The sequence below is a fragment of the Trichomycterus rosablanca genome, chromosome 17 (genome assembly GCF_030014385.1).
Source record: "Trichomycterus rosablanca isolate fTriRos1 chromosome 17, fTriRos1.hap1, whole genome shotgun sequence".
Lineage (NCBI taxonomy): Eukaryota > Metazoa > Chordata > Actinopteri > Siluriformes > Trichomycteridae > Trichomycterus > Trichomycterus rosablanca.
The window spans coordinates 17,463,755-17,486,586 of NC_086004.1; the positions used below are offsets into that span (position 1 = coordinate 17,463,755).

The window sequence follows — 22,832 nt, forward strand, 5'->3', positions numbered from 1 at the left end:
AATCCAAAATCCAAAATCCAAAATCCAAACCAACAGATTCACAGGCAATCCAACGCAAACCAACAAAGTCACAAACAATAGTCTCCAAAGTCTGTTCTCCAGCGCCCCTCTTAAATAGGGCTAATGGAGCTAATTAGCCAAAGGGACCAATGAAAAAGGGGGCGTTGGCTCAGGGCTGGGAGTGAGAGAAGGGCGTGGCACACAAACAGTACACATGTTCTGTGAGCTCAGGAGTCCTAGGAGCACACAGAGGCAGGATATGTGACAACAAGTGTGCACACTTTTTGATATGACACCCAAAAGTGAGTTGAGGTGCATTTTGTTTTCACTGATACTGCCTGAGATGTTTCTACAATTTAATTGGAGTCCATCTGTGGTAAATTCAAATGATTTGACATGATTGGGGATTGCCAACACCTGCCTATGTAAGGTCCCACAGTTGACAGTGCATATCAGAGCAAACTCCAAGCCATCAAGAAAGGTCAAAGGAATTATCTGCACACCTCAGAAACAGGATTGTGTCGAGGCATAAATCTGGAGAATGGTACAGAAAAATTGCTGCAGCTTTACAGGTCCCAAAGAGCACAGTGGCCACCATCATTCATAAATGGAAGAAGTTTGGAACCACCAAAAATGACCTGGCCGCTCGGCCAAACTGAACGATCGGGGAAGATGGGTCTTGGCCAGGGAGGTGAGCAGGAAGCCGGGGGTCACTCTGACAGAGCTCTAGCATATCCTTGTGGAGATGGGAGAACCTATCAGAAGATCAACCATCCAGGCAGCACTTCACAAATCAAGCCTTAATGGTGGAGTGGCCAGACGGAAGCCACTCCTTAGTAAAAGGCACATGACAGCCCGCTTGGAGTTTGCGAAAAGGCACCTAGAGGACTCTCAAACCATGAGAAACAAGATTCTCTGGTCTGATGAAACTAAAATTGAACTTTTTGGCCTGAATACCAAGCGTCACATCTGGAGGAAACCAGGCTACGCTCATCACCTGGCTAATGCCATCCCTACAGTGAAAGCATGGTGGTGGCAGCATGATGTGGGGATGTTTTTCAGCAGCGGGACCGGGGCAACTAGTCCTGATAGAGGGAAAGATGAATGCAGCTAAGTACACCGAGATCCTTGAAGAAAACCTGCTCCAGAGCAAATGGGCAAAAATGTCCAGAAACAAGTGTGCCAAGCTCGTAGCTTCTTTCCCAAGACTCCTTGAAGCTGTAATTGCTGCCAAAGGTGCAACAACTAATTATTAGGCTAAGGGTGTGTACAGATATGTAACCCCTAAATAAACCATTTTTGTCAGTAAAAAAAATTGCATATTTTCTAAACCCTGTTTTCACTTTGTAATTATTGGTGATTGTGTGTAGATGTTTGAGGGGGCGGCACGGTGGCTTAGTGGGTAGCACTGTCGCCTCACAACAAGAAGGTCCTGGGTTCAATCCCCAGGTGGGGCGGTCCGGGTCCTTTCTGTGCGGAGTTTGCATGTTCTCCCCGTGTCCGCGTGGGTTTCCTCCGGGTACTCCGGTTTCCTCCCGCAGTCCAAAAACATGCCACCAGGTTAATTGGAAACACTGAATTGTCCTATAGATACCTAGCCGCTAGATGCACTAGTGCATTGAAGTGCCGGTCCCAAGCCCGGATAAATTAGGGAGGGTTGTGTCAGGAAGGGCATCCGGGGTAAAAATTGTGCCAAATCAATGAGCGATCATGAGGATGACTCGCTGTGGCGACCCCTGAAAAAGGGAAAAAGCCGAAAGAAGAAGAAGAAGAAGTGTGTAGATGTTTGAGGCAAAAAAAAAAACTTTCCGGCTTGAGTGTAAGTATCCTAATGCCTAGTTCACACTACACGATTTTTGCCCTGATTTTCGCTCAGCAACTGGTCGGCGCTAGATTTGCCGGCTCGGGAGCAACTCAGCGTTCGCCAGGCGATCAAAACTCGGCTCTCAATCGCTTTGTGTGAACTACCCAACAACTCGATCCGACCGGCTCGCCGAGCACTCGGCGACCGGATCGAGATTTCTAGCATGTCAGATATCTGATCTGAGTTGCACGTCTCGCAATGAGTGCTATGTCGAACAGCCAATGAGAACGCAAGATACAGTGTGAGGGGAAACGCAGGGGAGGAGTGTAAACAGGTGGGACAGGGGGATAATATAGTTTATATCAGAATTCACCGGCACACACACATTTTACAGTATTTCTGACTTGATCGTTCTCTACAAAACACCAACGGTGCATTGCCAAAATATTAATTAACTTAACCTATTAAAAAATCAACTTACTATAGAACAATCCATACTGTTCGTGTTGCCAAATCCACTCAGATTCATTTATTTTTCCTCCTTGATTTTACGCTGCACATCAGTGCACAAACAACTTTGATCACTCTTTATTGTTGACGTGCATTTTAGGACGTGGTATCATTAAACCCCTCGTCACTTCTCGCGTTTGTTTTCGTGACAAAACGTAGTTTGGGACACCAGAGAAGCTCGCCTGTGATTCCAGTTGGTGATAGATCGTGTAGTGTGAAACCCCCTATCGCCGATCAGTCGTGTAGTGTGAAATACACACCGACTGAAAGACTCCCGAGTGCAAAAGATTCAGTCGTGTAGTGTGAACTGTACAGCAACCTGACAAATCAGAAAGTCGTGTAGTGTGAACTTGGCATAATGAAATCTTTGAAAAAAGACCATGCATAACACAGTAACAGTAGTTGTCTATGAACCAAGGTTCCTCTGTGGCACCAACACGTTTTAAAGACAAACATATACTATATGCCTAAAGTATGTTTAGAAGGCCCTTTCTTGTTTTAGCATTATTAAAAGCTAGGCCCATTAAGACACGGACTGTTAAAATTGCTGTGTAGGAACTCCATAGGCCTGTACTGAGCCCTGACCTCAATCCTAGTGAACACTGACTATTGGATCACTGACCATTGGAACACTGATTGTAAGCCAAGCATTTTGGTCCGACATTCTTGTGAGTGGTAGACCTCACAAATGCTTTTTTGACTGAATGACACACCCCAACATCTTGTGAAAAGCCTTCTCAGATTAGTAGAGGCAGCCACATATTAAATAGGTGCCAGCTTCATATTAATGTCAATGGTTCTGGAATGGGATGTCCAACAAGGTAATGGTAGAGTGTCCACATTTTGGTCATTTAGTTTATTTTACACATGTAATCAAATACCATGAAACAGAAAAAAAACAGTTTTATGTGTATTTTTTTTAAAATTCTACTTCCAAAAATAGCACAGCAGCTCTCTTAACTAGTGCATTTTTGTTCATTGTGTCCTTTTTGTCCCTTTTTTATACTATAGTGTTGTTCAGAGTGTCCAGAGCCCAGGGTGGCCCAAAGCTTATGCACCTTCTGCAACAAGTGGTTGTGTTTCCAGTGCACAGACCTGCACCAGCATGATAGACCTTCGGTTCAACAATCAGAGCCCCGGTATCACCATAGAGCCAGCAGTCCTCCGGTGCCATCTGAACCAGGCAAGATACTCACTTATTCATTTCTTCCCACTATGCCTTATGGCTTTTTCTGGCTTTTGCCTTTTCTGAGCTTAATACCTTTTTATCTGTCCAGTACCATATGTCTTTTCCATTCTTTGCCCTTTTTATTTTCTCCACACTGTAAACACAATGAATAATGCATTTTAGTAAAAAGGAAAAATAAATTGATGCATTGTAGAATACAGTAGTAGTTTATTTTTTATGTGACCCAGTTTCCAAAACTGATACTTGCATAGCAAAGGAACTACATTGTGACTTAAGCTTGCATACTTCTGGAAGCAACAGCAGTGAGAATGGGCTTTTGTGTTTATCCTGCTATATTATAGTGATGACAGCTCTAGCTAAATAGAGAGAGAGAGAAGAGAGAACAAAAAGTGAGAAAGCTAGCATGTTGCGTATGTGTGTGTGTAAGTGTTTCTAAATGTGTGTGTGTGCATATGTGTGTGTGATTTTATAGCAGCAGACGCAGGTGAGAAAGTACAACATAGTGTGCAGGATGTGGTCTCAGTACCAGAGTGCACTAATGCTGTGGCTTCTCGTCACTGCTAGAGCACTTGGTCTTTCTCTCTCTCTCTCTCTCTCTGTCACTTCACTTTGTGTGAATCTGCCTTATTGTACTCCAGACTGCAGTGCTGTGTGGTGAAAGCTAGCCCTTCTAGCCACTGTGACTGACACACAGTAAACCCGAAGCTGACAGCTCTTTTCAGCTTGAGCTCTTTATTTATAATAGAGTTGCTTGCTTTCTGTGGTTGCTGTCTCCAAGACCAGAGTAACATCAGAACAAGGATAGTAAAATATTTAATTATTAAAAATACAAGTGCTGCAGAGTATGAGAATGAGCTTTCTACCCTTTAACATCAGGACATTGTGTAGTCTTACACCATTTGTTCTGGATTCAAATCATGTAATGATGAATGGATATTCTTCTTTTGAAGTTTCTGGTAGAGAGCAGAATTCTAGTTTCAGTAAATTATGGCAAGTTATTTAGGCCCTGACGCAGCAATGCATCCTCCCATTATCACACTACAACCACACCACTAACACCATGTTTGACTGTTGATACAGTATATTCTTGATATATTCTTGATATATTCTTATTCTTATTGTTGAATTCTGTGTTAGCTACACATCAGTTAGGACCCATGCTTCATCTCAAATGCTTTGGGGTCATTAATTGTGTCATTAATATACACAGATCAGGCATAACATTATGACAACCTTCCTGATATTGTGTTGGTCTTCCTTTTGCTGCCAAAACAGCCCTGACCCGTCGAGACATGGACTCCACTAGACCCCTGAAGGTATGCTGTGGTATCTGGCACCAAGATGTTAGCAGCACATCCTTTAACTCCCGTAAGTTGCGAGGTGGGGCATCCATGGATCGGACTTGTTTGTCCAGCACATCCCACAGATACTCAACTGAATTTGAGATCTGGGGAATTTGAAGGCCAAGTCAACAACTCAAACTTGTTGTTGTGCTCCACAAACCATTCCCAAACCATTTTTGCTTTGTGGCAGGGTGCATTATCCTGCTGAAAGAGGCCACAGCCATCAGGGAATACCGTTTCCATGAAATGGTCTGCAACAATGCTTAGGTTGGTGGTACGTGCCAAAGTAACATCCACATGGATGGCAGGACCCAAGGTTTCCCAGCAGAACATGGCCCAAAGCATCACACTGCCTCTGCCAGCTTGCCTTCTTTCCATAGTGCTTCCTGGTGCCATGTGTTTTCCAGGTAAGCAACGCACACCCTGGGCACCCTGACTGGTCTGTGGCTATGCAGCCCCATATGCAACAAACTGCAATGCACTGTGTATTTTGACACTTTTCTATCAGAACTAGCATTAACTTCTTCTGCAATTTGAGCTACAGTAGCTCATCTGTTGGATCGGACCACACGGGCCAGCCTTTGCTTCCCACGTGCATCAATGAGCCTTGGCCACCCATGACCCTGTCGCCGGTTTACCACTGTTCCTTCCTTGGACCACTTTTGATAGATACTGACCACTGCAGACCGGGAACACCCCACAAGAGCTGCAGTTTTGGAGATGCTCTGACCCAGTCGTCTAGCCATCACAATTTGGCCCTTGTCAAACTCGTTTACATCCTTATGCTTGCCCATTTTTCCTGCTGCTAACACATCAACTTTAAGGATAAAATGTTCACTTGCTGCCTAATATATCCCACCCACTAACCGGTGCTGTAATGAGGATATAATCAGTGTTATTCAATTCACCTGTCAGTGGTCATAATGTTATGCCTGGTCTGTGTACAGAATGGCCCATTTTAGACATTGTTTGGCCCCACCTCCATCAGCGCAGGGATGCTGCAATGGGGGACACGCTTTCTACTTTGCAGGGAACCTGAAGGCCAGATGGTGGTGGTATAATGCAGCATTTTACATAAATTAGTCAAAACATAATAATAATTTTTTTAATGCAGCAGACCTGGGTTATATGGGTCATTTTGACTTTAATAAAGGCCAAATTATTTTGGTCAAACAACTGGTATGAAGTATATCTTTAAAACAGCAAGTGATGCTCACAGACAGCTGGTGTATACCTACTTAAATTGATCAGAGAAGAAAAAAGTTGCAAACCACTGACAGGCTGTTGGATTAGATTAATTAATGTTACAGTACATAAAGCAATGGTATCTGGTATGGACCAACACAAGGGTTACTGTGGCTCAATTTAAAGATGATTTTAATACTGGTAATCAGGTAAATGTGTCACAATACACAGTGTATCTAACCTGTGTTCTTTGTTTGGACTGCCCATGCCAACTTCTGTTCACTGCCAAAAGCACCTACAGTGGACATGCAGGCATCAAAGGAATTAAAAACAGATGAAACTCTTACCGGCTGAAAAGATTGTACCAGGGTGTACTTAAGGACAGTCCATCTCATCAAGTTCAGAGGTTGAAGGACCTGCTGTTTATGCGCTCTACCACAGGACTCCTTAAGTCCATGTCTTTGCAGATCAGAGCTGTTTTGACAGCATATTAGGCAAGTAGTCCTAATGTTTTGGTGTCATTTGTGTATGTTTTAGGCTAAAGTTAAATTCAGTTAAAACTCAGGTGGCGCATCGGTAAAATACACTCGCACACCAGAGCTGGGATTTCGAATACATCGTATCAAATCTCAGCTATGCCATCCGGCTGGGCTGGGCGGCTATGTGAACAACGTTTGACTGTTGTTCATCCAGGAAGGGAGCCAGATAGGGACCTCATAACTGATAAAATTACGACCTCTGCTGGCTGTTTGATGGCGTCTGCACAGAGTAGAGGAATAATGCGATCAGGGTGTGGCTCTCCGTGCACAAGGCTGATCCGCATTTGGACTCGCCTCGTGCAGGTGAAACGATGCAGTCGGCTACTGCGCACGTGTCGGAGGGGGCGTGTGTCAGTTTGCTCTCTTCAATCGGGACGGGGGTCAGCACCAGTAGAGAGGAAGCGTAACGCAATTGGGTAGAAATTGGACACACTACAAATCGGGAGAAAAAGGGAGAAAATGCATTAAAAAAATATCTACATTATCCAAAGTCAAATATCTTTCACTAATTTATTGTTTGTAAGCTATTTAATATGCAAAAAAGCTTTAGCATATTAATGAAAAACAGACAAAATAACAAAGCTGTTTTATTTAATAAGCATTTTTACATTGAGACTCAGAATACCTCTTGGCTTGCCTTCAGAAATAAACCTTGGCTGCACTGCTTGCACACATGAAAGTAATTTCCTCCTCTGTGCTGCTTGCTGCTTTATTTATCCTGCAATAACATGACTTTGTATGGTTTTTCAGGTGAAACCGCAGCTCATATTTGGCAATATTCTTAAGTCATGAATAATGTGAACAAAAGCGTACCACTTTATTTTATTCATTTAAAATAATTATGTGCATAAAATCCTAGACTAACAATTGAATAATGCTGTAATGCTTACAGCAAAAAAGAAACATGGTAGAGAAGTCAAGATAATTTTTGTAATGATCATAAATCATACCAAACTATGGATGACATTCAACAAGCTTGTCCAAGGTAAACATCAAAGTGCTCATCAAAGTGCTGTGAAAAATCTATCATCTGAGACTTTTTAAAAATATTTAGCTTTTTGGTCCATTGAGTGCAATATTAATTTAACACTGATCAGCCATAACATTAAAACCACCTCCTGGTTTCTACACTCACTGTCCATTTTATCAGCTCCACTTGCCATATAGAAGCACTTTGTAGTTCTACAATTACTGACTGTAGTCCATCTGTTTCTCTACATACATTTTTAGCCTGCTTTCACCCTGTTCTTCAGTGGTCAGGACCCCCACAGGACCACCACAGAGCATGTATTATTTGGGTGGTGGATCATTCTCAGCACTGCAGTGACAATTACATGGTGGTGGTGTGTTAGTGTGTGTTTTGCTGGTATGAGTGGATCAGACACAGCAGTGCTGCTGGAGTTTTTAAATACCGTGTCCACTCACTGTCCACTCTATTAGACACTCCTACCTAGTTGGTCCACCTTGTAGATGTAAAGTCAGAGACGATCGCTCATCTATTGCTGCTGTTTGAGTTGGTCATCTTGTAGACCTTCATCAGTGGTCACAGGATGCTGCCCACGGGGCGCTGTTGGCTGGATATATTTGGTTGGTGGACTATTCTCAGTCCAGCAGTCACAGTGAGGTGTTTGAAAACTCCAAGAGCACTGCTGTGTCTTATCCACTCATACCAGCACAACACACACTAACATACCACCACCATGTCATTGTCACTGCAGTGCTGAGAATGATCCACCATCCAAATAATACCTGCTCTGTGGTGGTTTTGTGGGGGTCCTGACCATTGAAGAACAGCATGAAAGGGGGCTAACAAAACAGATGGACTACAGTCAGTAATTGTAGAACTACAAAGTGCTTCTATATGGTAAGTGGAGCTGATAAAATGGACAGTGAGTGTAGAAACAAGGAGGTGGTCATAATGTTATGCCTGATCGGTGTATAGTCAATTTGTAAATTTTTTTGGCTTAAATGCTGGTAGTAAATTTGCTTTATGGCAGCACACACCTGCTGACTATATTCAACAGCAGCAATTTTACTGACTGGAGGAGCACTTAACCACCAGATTGTTATTAGTAAAAAAAGTGAGAATCTCTAGCTTGACTTTTGCTCATAGAGGAACTCTAGAAAATGTATGACCCTTACTCCACTTCACACCTAGACGGCAATGAGCATGCAGAACTGATGTTCCAATAAACCATGCAACATATTAGTTTACCATTCTGTGTCATTGCCGTAGGAGACTGAAAATTGGTTCCAGTTATGAGTATATACGTATTTAAAACAGGACTGGACATACGGCAGTTGTAGCCTAGTGGTTAAGGTACTGGACTAGTAATTAAAAGGTCACTGGTTTAAACCACTGCCAGGTTGCCACTGTTGGGCCCTTGAGCAAGGCCCTTAACCCTCAATTGCTAACACAATATACTGTCACAGTACTGTAAGTCACTTTGGATACAAGCGTCTGCTAAATGCCAAAAATGTGAATGTAAATGGACAGTTAATAGAAAATCATGAACCATATGGTCAGGTTGCCCACAGTGCTGTTCCTTCTAGAAAGTGCCTGATTGTAATTGATTTTATTTTTCTGCATGATAACAATCCCAATCACACTGCTAATGCAGTAAAATCATATGTGGAGAGAAAAACAGCAGTTAAAATTGTGCCTAACTGTCCCTAAAACATTACAGTACAATACTGTATAAGTCAGCATTTAGTCTGACCTCCCTTTGGCTCTAAGCACATCTTGAACTCTTAGGCCACCATTAGATTAGTTGTTTTAGCAATGGTATAATGACCACATAAAATTATATCTTAATCTATTTATTATAATACAACCAGACAATTCAGAAAATCTGTATACATTATAAAAAAAAGGATTCTATAGGCTAAAGTGCTAAGTATTTAATGTGAATTTTCCCTTACACTTGAGAAATAGCAGGACCCTGGCTCTCCTAAAACTAAATGGAATGGAACCCCACTTAATGTCATTGCATTAACCGTGTAATTCTAAACAGCCTAAATTAACAAAAAGCGAGCTTCACATAATATTATTATCTATTTGTGTAATTGTACATAGTGTACGTTTTATTACACCCCACAAGAGCTGCAGTTTTGGAGATGCTCTGACCCAATCGTCTAGCCATCACAATTTGGCCCTTGTCAAACTCGCTCAAATCCTTATGCTTGCCCACCCACTAACAGTTGCCATGTTGAAGAGATAATCAGTGTTATTCACTTCACCTCATAATGTTATGCCTAGTCGGTGTATATTAATTAAATGTCTATTGCATGCATTTAAGGAGCATTTGCTTTATTGTGGTGAAATATTTAATGAAATGCTGATAAATCTCCTGGCTCAGATACATTTCCTGCTGAATTTTATAAACCTTTAGGTCAATTCTTTATTACAGTATTTCAGAAAGGCATCAGAAATAGATCACATACGAAGACTGATATTATTTTAGTTTTACCAAAACTCTTTCTTCCTCTTCAGCTAGTGACCCATTTTTTGCTAAGAACTTATTTATTTATTAGGATTTAAAAGTCACGTTTACACATTTTGGTTACATTCAGAAGATACACAAGATTCATCATTTCACAAGTTTAACGTCAAACACAGTCGACAATTTTGTATCTCTAATTCACCTCACTTGCATGCCTTTGGACTGTGGGAGGAAACCGAAGCTCCCGGGGGAAATCCACACAGACACCAGGAGAACATGCAAACTCTACACAGAAAGGACCCAGACCGTGCCACCTGGGGATCAAACCCAGGACCTTCTTTCTGTGAGGCGACAGTGCTACCCACTGAGCCACCATGCCGCCCTTGCTAAGAACTAACATAACAATTACAAGGAAGATACTGGCAGCAAGGATTAATGCAGTATTTTTATATAACAGTTTATAAAGATTATACTTAATCAGTCACCCAGATGTACCTTAAATACATGTAGAATCTTTGTTTTGTTTGACAAAGAGGTTTTCAGTGATAGGAAGTCATCATGATGAGTCAAGACTGGCGTCTCACAAAAGAACTACTCCTCTCTGATTTTATATTATTAAACAACACATTCTATTTCACAAAGACAACCTGAGTGAAAAACATTATAATTTGATTTAAGCAACAAAATTATCCAACCCCCATATTACCCTTGTAAAAAAGGTAATTGCTTCCTGCTTGCATCACCTTTAACTAAGCACTTACTATAAAATTTCACATTCCAGTGGTGGAGTTTGAGCCCACTATTCTTTGCAGAACTACTTTAAATCTGAGATTTTTCAAGATTTTTAGGAATTAACAATTAATTTAATGTGGTCTCACCACATATTTGTTGTGTTTATGTCAGAACATTGATTGCCCCACTCCAAAACTTTGATTCTGTTTGTATCTACCCAGTTAGATGTAAGCTTGCGTTTGTATTTTTGATCTTGTGTTGCATCACTCTTAGCATTAGCTCCTGAAGGATAATGTATATTTTCTTCTGATAAAGAGTAAAATTCACTGTTCCATTATAAATTCTGCAATCACAATTATCAACAGGACTATTATATTAATATTTGATATTAATTTCTTATTAATGTCAGATTAATAATACAAAATCATTAAAACATAGTTGAGGCTACGAACATTTTCATTTAATTAGCTGTTTTTATACAACCCCAAATCAGAAAAAGTTGGATCAGCATGGAAAATGCAAATAATAAATAACACAGAGTTTCTTACATTTACTTTGACTTTTATTTCATTGCAGACAGGATGAACCTGAAATATTTCATGTTTTGTCTGCTCAACTCTGCAACACATTCCAAAACAAGTTAGGACAGTAAAGCATTTACCACTTTGTAATGTTGCTATTCCTTTTCACCACACTTAAAAGCCGTTTTGGCACCGATGATACCAAGTGATTTAGTGTTATAGCTTTTATTTTGTCCCATTCTTCCTGCAAACACATCTTAAGATGTGCAACAGTACGGGGTCGTCTTTGTTGCAAAATTCTCCACACATTCTCTATTGGGGACAGGTCAGGACTGCAGACAGGCCAGTCCAGTACCCGTACCCTCTTCTTCCGCAGCCGTGCCTTTGTAATGTGTGCAGCATGTGGTTTTGCATTGTCTTGTTGAAAAATGCATGGATGTCGCTGGAAAAGATGACGTCTTGAACGCAGCATATGTTGCTCTAAGATCTCAATGTACTTTTCTGCATTAATGCTGCCATCACAGAAGAGTAAATTACCTTTGCCAAGGGCACTGACACAGCCCCAAACCATGACAGACCCTGGCTTTTGGACTAGTTGCTGATAACAGTCTGGATGGTTCTTTTCGTCTTTGGTCCGGAGCACATGGCGTCCATTTTTTCGAAAAAACCTGGAATGCTGATTCATCTGACCACAATACACGTTTTCACTGTGTGATGGTCCATCCTAGATGCCTCCGAGCCCAGAAAAGTCAATGCCGCTTCTGGACATGGTTAACATGAGGCTTTTTTTTTGCACAGTAAAGTTTTAAGTGGCATTTGTTCATGTAACTCTGTATTGTAGTGCTTGACAGTGCTTGTAGAAGGTTTGCCAAAGTAATCCCTTGCCCATGTGGTTATATCAGCTATTGTTGAGTGGTGGTTCTTGATGCAGTGCCATCTGAAGGGTCAAAGATAACGGTCGTTCAGCGTAAGATTGCGCCCTTTGCCTTTACTCACTGAAATTTCTCCCGATTTCTTGAATTGTTTAATGATATTATGCACTGTAGATGGATAAATATGCAAATCCATTCTTATCTTTCTTTGAGGTACATTGTTTTTGAAACATTTCAATAATTTTCTCACACATTTGTTGACAAACTGGAGATCCTCTGATCATCTTTGCTCATCAAAGACTCAGCCTTTACTGGATGCTGCTTTTGTACCAAACCGTGATTACAATCACCTGTTGACATCACCTGTTTGGAATCACATCATTATTTTCACCTCATTACTAGCCCGAAACTGCCCTTGTTCCAACTTTATATTGGAATGTGTTGCAGGCCTGAAATGCAGGAATGGAGGTATATTAACAAATGAAATGAAGTTAAGCAGACAAAACATGAAATATCTTGGGTTTAAACTGTCTGCAATCAAATAAAAGTCAAAGTAAATGTAAGGAACACTGCATTTTTATTTTATTTGCATTTTTTTCTGATTTGGGGTTTCACTGTTGCCTTTTTTTATTTTTTTTTATGTACTCGCTGTATCTGTGAAGGTTTTGTTCAGTTTCTCTGATATCGTTCCCTAAAAGAGTGGCTTGGTTGCTCTAAATGGCCCCTAGGTGTAAATGACAATGAACGTGTGAGTGTGTTCCAGCCTTGTGACTGGTGTTTTTGGGTGGCACCCAGAATCATATATTGCTGCTAAAAAAGTATTAATAGACTCCCATTACTACCTATTGTTAGACACATTAGCATTGCAGTCCCGGTGTGACTTGTAAAACAAATGTTGGACACAAGTCATGTTCTGGATGATCAAACATTTGGAAAAGTTGTAAATGATGTAAATTTGCCAAGCCTTTATTAAATTAAAATTCAAAATAATGAATGTATGTGTGTAGACAGTCCTTGCTAACACACTACTAAATTCTGCTCCTTGAAATGTGAATCACCTAATTAGCCTGATATATCTTTTGGTATGTGTTTTGGTATGCCACAGGTTCCGCTTGTTGTGGGCATGCTGTTGTCATGTGTCCACTTCATAAACAGGAGCCTCTGGAGCTCTTCTGTGAGACATGTGACCTCCTGGCCTGTAGCATCTGCCACCTGTCTGCACACAAGGACCATCGGTAAGTGTGGAGGACACTTTAACTCAATTGCATGCCCTTAAAGCTACAAAAACTCATATGCCAGTTGGGCACTGTTTCTTTCTCAGTGGCCTTGACCTCTACATATTATTTTAAAAATCAGACAATTATTCATATACAGCAGGGGTGACCACACTTTCGTGGCTTGAGATTTACTATTTCAGTCTACAGGTCATTGCGATCTACTTTTTAAGGTTGGCCTCATCATTTTTCAAAAAAGCTTTCACACTAACCTTATTCTGATGATTTGCACTGAATGGTGTCAGCCAGGTTTATGTAGTCTGGACAAAACTGCTGATGCCAATTCTCAAACAGGCTTCCAAGTGTTCATTAGTAAGGGTGGACTGATATTTAGATTTAATTATTTTAATGTGGGAAAAGGCTGATTCACACAAGTATGTTGATCCAAAAATGCTGTTAAGTATGTGGCACATTTTCTTGTTTGGATATTCTTCCTCAGCCAGCAAGTTCCAAAATTGTTTAGCAGAGGCCCTTGACTTCATATGAATGTCAGATTGTAGGGTTAATTTCATTAAGTAACATGAGATCTGAATATTCTCTGTCAGCGTCTTCCTCGTATGAACGAAACAGCCGTCTCACAGTGTTCTTGCCCGAATCGAACCGATTTTGGTTTCTTTGTGCTTGGTTGTGCACTCATCCTCACAAACAGTGTAGGTTACAAAAGGAAAAAAGGAAAAATGGCGCAAACTGGCTACTGATGCATGAAAACTTTCTGGATTAGCAGTGCTTTAGGTGGGCTGAGGCATAGCTATGGTAACAAACAGCAAATTAAAGAAACAGTAACCACATTTCATGTCAATCACGTTGACCTGTTTAAATGAGCCGCATTCTACCAGTCGATCGCACAGTGAATGCTGGTAGATCACGGCTCATTTAAACAGGTCAACGTGATTGACATGAAATGTGATCAACGTATTGGGCACCACTGATATACACTAATAAGCACAGAAAGTGGGGGTTGCCATGACTGCAGGCCATCCTTACATTTTCATGAGTAGAGAGAGACAAAATGGGATAGGATATAACTAATGTAATATATAACAAATTAAATTGATATGCAGCATAACAATCATACAACTAATTTTATCAGGACAGAGCTGTTGTTCTAATGACGCTAGTGATGACGCTACTACAAACCCTATTTCCATAAAAGCTGGGACACTTTCTAAAAATTTAATTAAACTAAAATCTGTCATTTGTTAATTCTTTTGGACCTTTATTTAACAGTCAAAAGGACAAAATGATGGTGTGTGTGTGGATTTTATGTCGAGATAATTGTTTGCACCCTGTAAAACATTCACCTTATTTAAATTATTTGGATGTTGACAGTTTGTTCACTTGCTTTCTATGTCTTAAGTGCTTCAATAAAAGCTCAGCAGGGTTAGGTCAGGTGACTGGGGAGAAAAGTCAAGTAGTTTGGTCTTTGTTATTGTTGCACGGGTTTGAGGTTTGGTTTGAGATTTGTTATGAAAAACATTGTCTAAATTCTAAAAAATGTTAAACAGAAGTTTGCTAAATCATGTGGTCTCAGACTGTATTTTGGCATTACTAGATTTGCTTTAAAGCTGAAGGCATTCATGTGTATGCAGAGCAGCTATACACCGACTAGGCATAACATTATAACCACTGACAGGTGAAGTGAATAACACTGATTATCTCTTCATCACGGCACCTGTTAGTGGGTGGGATATATTAGGCAGCAAGTGAACATTTTATCCTGAAAGTTGGAAGCAGGAAAAATGGGCAAGCGTAAGGATTTGAGCGAGTTTGACAAGGGCCAAATTGTGATGACTGGACGACTGGGTCAGCATCTCCAAAACTGCTGCTCTTGTGGGGTGTTCCCGGTCTGCAGTGGTCAGTATCTATCAAAAGTGGTTGAAGGAAGGAACAGTGGTAAACCGGCGACAGGGTCATAGGCGGCCAAGGCTCATTGATGCACGTGGGGAGCGAAGGCTGGCTCGTGTGGCTACTGTAGCTCAAATTGCTGAAGAAGTTAATGCTGGTTCTGATAGAAAGGTGTTAGAATAAGTTAGTAAATTGCGTATGGGGCTGCATAGCCACAGACCAGTCAGGGTGCCCATGCTGACCCCTGCCCACCGCCGAAAGCGGCAACAATGGGCACATGATCATCGAAACTGGACCATGGAGCAATGGAAGAAAGTGGCCTGATAAATCATGTTTTCTTTAACATCACGTGAATGGCCGGGTGCGTGTGCGTCGCTTACCTGGGGAACACATGGCACCAGGATGCACTATGGGAAGAAGGCAAGCCGGTGGAGGCAGTGTGATGCTTTGCGTAATGTTCTGCTGGGAAACCTTGGGTCCTGCCATCCATGTGAATGTTACGTTGACAAGTACCACCTACCATGTACACCCTTTCATGGAAACGGTATTCCCTGATAGCTGTGGCCTCTTTCAGCAGGATAATGCACCTTGTCACAAAGCAAAAATGGTTCAGGAATGGTTTGAGGAACACAACAACGTGTTTGAGGTGTTGACTTGGCCTCCAAACTCCCCAGATCTCAATCTAATCGAGCGTTTGTGGGATGTCCTGGACCAACAAGTGCGATCCATGGAGGCCCCACCTCGCAACTTACAGGAGTTAAAGGATCGTCTGCTAACATCTTGGTGCCAGATACCACAGCACACCTTCAGGGGTCTAGTGGAGTCCATGTCTCGACGGGGCTGTTTTGGCAGCAAACGGGAGACCAACATAATAGTAGGACAGTGGTCATAATGTTATGCCTCATCGGTGTACATATGCATTTCTTTTTCCAAAGGTTGGTTCATGTCAGTAAGGCTTTGCTGGATCAGCAATGGCTGCTGGAGAACCTGATGGCTCGGGTGGAGGAAAAAAGAACAGCTGTGGAGAACACAGCCAAGCAGATCCAGGGCAGGTAACTTACCACCCAAAATTCTGTTATCAGAATTAACTATTTTACAGCCCAACTATTCAATATCAATTTGTGTACCAGTTACTGTATGAACTCCAGCCTCTGCATGACTGCAGCAACAGAGCCGGCTATAAATAAACCAAACTTTTATAACAAGGTCTTATAATAGCACACACGACCTAGTAACATATTAGTCTTCTTCTAATTGTGACTTACACTTTATGAAAGTATGTGGACATTGCAACTGCATATCAATGTCAATGGTTTTGGAACAGGATGTCCAACATGATTATGGCTAAAGTGATCTGTTTAATTATTTTAAATTGCTTTGATACTGAAGCATACATGTTTTATATGCTTAAAAAAAGGAAAGTGTCTGCTGGAAAGGTTTCTGCTGAAACTGATATTATTCTACCTTTACAATTTCTCACGTCTGTTCATTCCTTTCCTCCATTTTCCCAGATTTCACAGCGTAAAGATCACCCAGAGAAAGGCTGAAAACCAGATTAAAATGGCCAAGATGATTATGATGAACGAGCTGAACAAACGGGCCAACCTATTAATAGAGCAACTGGAGGTAATTACTTTCTCGCCTGTTCTTTCTCTGCACCATTTTAAAATGATTTATCGTAGAGCATTCAGCTGATCACTGACATGGATGGAGTATGCAGAACATGATCTCTTCAGATTGGATAATATGGAAACATGCAGATGTAATTGTTTAATCATGCATGAACCCAGATGTGAATCTTTGGCCAGATTATGTGTTTTAGAATTTTGAGAAATACAGAGAGATACACGTTTCCCTGTTCCGCAGAGCATCTCCAGTGGTTTCAAACGGCATCTGGAGGACCAGTTGCAGGGAGCGATAGAGCTTTGTAGCCAGCTGGAACATGTGCAGAACTTCATCACCTGGGCTGCCGCTCATCACAGGAGGAACCCACTGCTCTTCAGCAAAGAGCTGGTATGCTTTTAAAGTTTTGGTTTGGGGTTAAAATGCATGAGTTGATAATGAGGTGATTTATTCTAAAAACAAAGCAAAAACAAAATAAAACAATACAAACAGTGCTCTACTGAATATATAGAAATTAATATTTTATTTTGTACCAGGTGGCAGTGCTCTAGTGGTGGAGAAGTCTACCTGATGAGCAAACACCATAATCTTTAAATTTAAGGTCACCTTACTGCCTGTGTGTTTTATAGTTTATTCTCTGCACAGATTCAGATGTTAATGTAGGTATCTTTTTTGTTATCAGTGGAAAAGTACACTGATCAGCCATAACATTAAAACCACCTCCTTGTTTCTACACTCACTGTCCATTTTATCAGCTCCACTTACCATATAGATACACTTTGTAGCTCTACAATTACTGACTGTAGTCCATCTGTTTCTCTGCATGGTTTGTTAGCCCCCTTTCTGTTCTTCAATGGTCAGGACTCTCCAAGAGGACCACTACAGAGTAGAGATTATTTGGGTGGTGGGTCATTCTCAGCACTGCAGTGACAATGACATGGTGGTGGTGTGTTAGTGTGTCTTGTGCTGCAATGAGTGGATCAGACACAGCAGTGCTGCTGGAGTTTTTAAATACTGTGTCCACTCACTGTCCACTCTATTAGACACTACTACCTAGTTGGTCCACCTTGTAGATGTAAAGTCAGAGACGATCGCTCATCTATTGCTGCTGTTTGAGTTGGTCATCTTCTAGACCTTCATCAGTGGTCACAGGACACTGCCCACAGGGTGCTGTTGGTTGGATGTTTTTGGTTGGTGGACTATTCTCAGTCCGGCAGTGACAAAGAGGTGTTTAAAAACTCCATCAATGCTGCTGTGTCTGATCCACTCATACCAGCACAACACACACTAACACACCACCATCATGTCAGTGTCACTGCAGTGCTGAAAATGATCCACCACACTCAAACTCAAACGAAGCTTTATTGGCATGACAAATAAGGACATTCGTATTGCCAAAGCAAGTTACAGGGAAATATAAAAATAAAAATAAGAAAGAACAAAAATATACAGAACAGTTACATGTGCAAAAATATTATAAAATAGAATAAAATATTAATAAAAACAGTGCAAAATAATAACAATAAAAATTATAATATTTACATTAATGAGGTAGAAAAACGATCAGTTTGTGTGTGTTTGTGTTGGTGACAGGTGTGTGTATAGAGTGCTGCTAGTGTGCAGCTCTCTCTGTGCTCCCCCAGTAGGTGGGGCAGTTTGTTGGGGTCTGGGAGGGAGGTGAAGTTGGGGATGATGTTATTAAATGTAGTGAAGAATTGGGAGCGGATGTGGTGGTACTTGGTACACCGGGTGAGGAAGTGCAGCTCCGTCTCTACTGTACTGAGAGTGCAGTGCTGACACAACCTCTCCTCCCGGGGCAGCCAGGACCGGGTGTGTTGCCCCGTCTCCACGGCCAGGTCGTGTTCGCTCAGTCTGTACCTCGTAATAATACAAATGATACATGCTCTGTAGTGGTCCTGTGGGGGTCCTGACCATTGAAGAACAGCATGAAAGGGGGCTAACAAAGCATGCAGAGAAACAGATGGACTACAGTCAGTAATTGTAGAACTACAAAGTGCTTCTATATGGTAAGTGGAGCTGATAAAATAAACAGTGAGTGTAGAAACAAGGAGGTGTGTTTAATGTTATGGCTGATTGGTGTATATTTGTATTAGTCCATGCAAACTCCTTACACTTGTAATCTACAGTATATGCCCTTGTCCCCTATATATGTTTAAAAATTCATTTAATTGTGTAACATGCATGATAACTGAAGCTACATACTTGTACTATTTGCACCTGAAACCTTTTACAATGTTTCTTGCAAGTTTGTAAAATTCAATAAAAACAAGCATCTAGAATTTATTTTTTTAACCTTTATTTAACTGACAAAAATACACAGAAAATTTTATTTTTTTGTTTTTAATGACAAATTTCAGATTTAATGACTGCAAAACACTTAAAACAGGTGGGACAGAGGCATGTCTACCCCACTGAACTGAGGATACTAAATGGTGCTGTTTTGTAAGAGGAAATTTGTCTATTTCTGCTCGATACAAGACGTCAGCTACTTATCACTCATTGTCTGATTCTCCTCTTTGTGATGCACTAAACATTTTGAATAGAAGACAGATTTGGACTGCAGTCTGTCTAGTCAAGCGATGCTGTTGTTATGTGACTGTATAACTCCTTTCCTCATAACTTAAAACGAAACCTACATTATTGTTCCTGAAATTCTGGATATATATGGCTCCAAAGAGATATATTAGGCATGCTGGGAAAATTTCACTGATTTCACAGGAAAGTATATATGTTTAATTTGTCAGGAAACAGCTGTTATAATGATGTAGTGTATTAATCTTAGTTTACACAACACTGTCAAAGATAGATCATTAGTCACTTAAATCAAAAGTATATAGATCATTAGTCACTCTAATCAAAAGTATGTGTCATTGATAGTAATCGAGTAGGCCTGTTATTTTTTATGTTTTATTATACAGAGTGCATATTTGCAGTGCATATTTTTATACCCCTAACAAGAAAAGCTTGGACACCCCTGCCTTACATGGACTGAGAAATCTTTGGATTTCCTTAAGACAATGTGAAATTGATTTGCAATCTTTCATTGAGAATTTTTTTGAACTGATAATTCCCTAAGATCTGGCACAAATTGATAAGCCATAACCCACTTTTGCTTGGAAAAACGGAGCCTTTTTACTCAGTTATAATAGTTATAATAATTTGAATAAAAGTTCAAGTGAATTAACAAATCACAGATTCTTGTTTTATTGCCAGAATGTACTAACTTTTCTAGAGGTGCGGTTTGTAAGCTAAATTTACAGTAAATCATATGAGCACTAAAAGACTGATATGTCTACTTGTGACCATGATGTGTAATTGATATATTATGTGTTAGATTGCTCTTCAGATGCAGCAATTACTAGAGCCTCTGATACAGACAGAAACCTTGTCCTCTTTAAAAATAAAGTTTAACTGGGATGCCAGCTTCTGGACCAAGCAGATCTCCACTCTTGGTGAGTACACATACCAACCTGAAAACCATGTTATATGATATTATATATGATATTATAAGATACTATTTTGTCACAGTGTGAAATCTGACAAGCTTACCAAAATGAATTTGCTAATAAGTCAGGAGAATTGTCAACAAGTATTTTCATAATTAATTTTACAGTAGGCAAAAAACTATATAATACTATAAAAAAAACATTTTACCCAGTTAACAATTTAGCTTGATAACTAATGTTAGATATCTGTAGCTAGGTTATTTAGAATTTTAAAAGATCATATAGAATAAACAGTAATTCGATTCTTAGAGATGAGGGAGATGAGGGCTGTTCTCATTATGACAAGCATAGCTATCAGTCATCATTCAAATGATTGCAATTTCTTAATAAAATGCTTTGAAATACAATATAATATTAACTTCCAGAAATATTGTTACAGTAGGAAAAATATACAACACCAAATCAGAAAAAGATGGGACAGTATGGAAAATGCATAAAACAAAACAAAACAGTATTTCTTGAATTCAATTTGACTTTTATTAATTGCAGACATCAAAAAAGTATGAAGATTTTTCATGTTTCATGCAACACAAGTAAGGACAGCACAGCATTTACCACTTTGTAATGTTGCCATTCCTTTTCATAACACTTAAAGGACATCAAGGATACCAGACGATGTTTTGCATTGTCTTGTTGTGCATGGACATCCCTTGTACTTTTCTGCATTTATGAGCTATATGCTTATTCTACATTTGATGGCTAAAACATGAAAAAAGCTGAGACCAGGCATACATACATACATTGTCATGATGTTATTAAGCTTCAGCTGTTGCATAGTGCGCTTCATAATGCTCCACGTGTTTTTTAATAAGAGACTGCAAGTGTGCCAGTCTAGCACTTGCACATACATTGATACTAATCTGTAATTTTGGTAAGGTTAAACATTGAATATCACTTCTTTTTGCTGTTTTAAATGTAATACATGTAGAAACAATAAACAAATCTCTGATTTCAGAGTTTATTTGCATTACTGTTTTGGTGTTGGGTGTTTAATACACTGAATTGAGGTGCATTTAGAAATTCAAAGCTTATGGTATTTGCAAACATATAGCCTTTGATTTATTAACCTTTCCATATTGTTGTTAAATTAGTTTGTGTTACTACAACCAATTATATTTTTGACCTGAAGCAGGTTTCATTGTGTTTGATTTAACTATAGGTCAGCTAAGTGTCGAGGGTGGAAGCCATTCATTTTCTGATGGAGTAGGTCGGCCTAGTATCCTGAGACCTCAGCCTGTTCCTTGCATGACTATGTCCTCACTCTGCTATCCGGTTCGAGGGACAGACTGTGCCTACCAGTCCTTCTGCCAACCTCAGCCTTGCTGCCTTCACTGCAGACCTGCCCAGTCTGTACCACTGGAGAAATACCCACTGTCACCGGACAAGTATTCAGTAACATGCACCCAGCAACCTAGCTGTAGTTCTCCATCAAACCTCCAAAGGCATTATGACTCTGAGGGCACTGCTGGACCACCCCAGTTGAATGTGAATTCTTCCCTGAATCCCACTGTGCCTGATCTAGTCCAGCAAAGGTCCAGTGGAACTACAGTCAAAGAACCTGCTACGTCTGACCCTCCGCAGTGTGAGCACAACCCAACAATCCCTGAGCCAGCTGTTCTGAACAGTAAAAAGACTGATCAGCCTGTCAGCAGCACAGAGCAAGTGCTTACATGCAGAAATGTCACAGACCTGACCACAGATCAACAGGATCAACCTGCCGAACAGCAAAGCAGCGAGTTGGGTGCTACCCCAGGGAAAGAGCAACAGTCTCTAAAAAACAATCAAGAAAAAGATGTGGTGAGTAGCTGGACTGTCCAGAACTGCATATTTGCATTTAGCAAAAGCAATGCGTGCACCACTAACCACAGCCCCAAACTTTGCACTGTTTTTTTTGTCTGTTTGCATAGTTTGCACCTTAACCACATAGCACAGTCCACACCACAGACATTAACAAGCATCTCTCTTGCACTTATAAGTAAATGTGTAGTATGGTCACCAAGGGCAAAAACACATAAGAATACAAGTTATAGTCTTTTTTATCTGCAGTTTTTCTAAGTTCAAATGCAATGCATTATAAAGTTAGAAGGAAAAGCTTGCAGATGTTGTAAAAGCTGTAAATGTATATGTACTCTGCTTGCCAATAGTGCTGCCTTCAAAATTTATTATACAATATAATTTTCAATATAATATAAGATAGAGTGAGGACATTTAATTAATATAAGGGGCATCTGTATTTGTCAAGGTAATTCATTTTCAACATGACATCTGCTGAATGCACATCAGTAAACAAATGGCAGAACACCATTCAGCATGTCAGAGTGGGACAGTGAAGTATTTAAGGACCTTTTTGCACTCAAATGCACACACATACACTCATGTCAACAATGCCTAGAGTTAACTTTTAATGAATAAAAAACTAAAAATA

The 22,832-nt window shown here is 40.4% G+C and overlaps 1 protein-coding gene across 1 annotated transcript in view; it reads left to right on the plus strand.

Annotated features, from left to right (window-relative positions):
- Positions 1-672: 672 nt before the first annotated feature.
- The window catches only part of trim66 (tripartite motif containing 66), a 38,992-nt gene continuing 16,832 nt past the window's right edge, over positions 673-22,832 (plus strand). The window contains exons 1-7 of the mRNA XM_063013417.1: positions 673-691; positions 13,244-13,373; positions 16,193-16,309; positions 16,769-16,883; positions 17,124-17,270; positions 20,236-20,353; positions 21,567-22,204. Coding sequence (XP_062869487.1) covers positions 673-691; positions 13,244-13,373; positions 16,193-16,309; positions 16,769-16,883; positions 17,124-17,270; positions 20,236-20,353; positions 21,567-22,204 — 1,284 coding nt within the window. The remainder of the gene's footprint in view (positions 692-13,243; positions 13,374-16,192; positions 16,310-16,768; positions 16,884-17,123; positions 17,271-20,235; positions 20,354-21,566; positions 22,205-22,832) is intronic.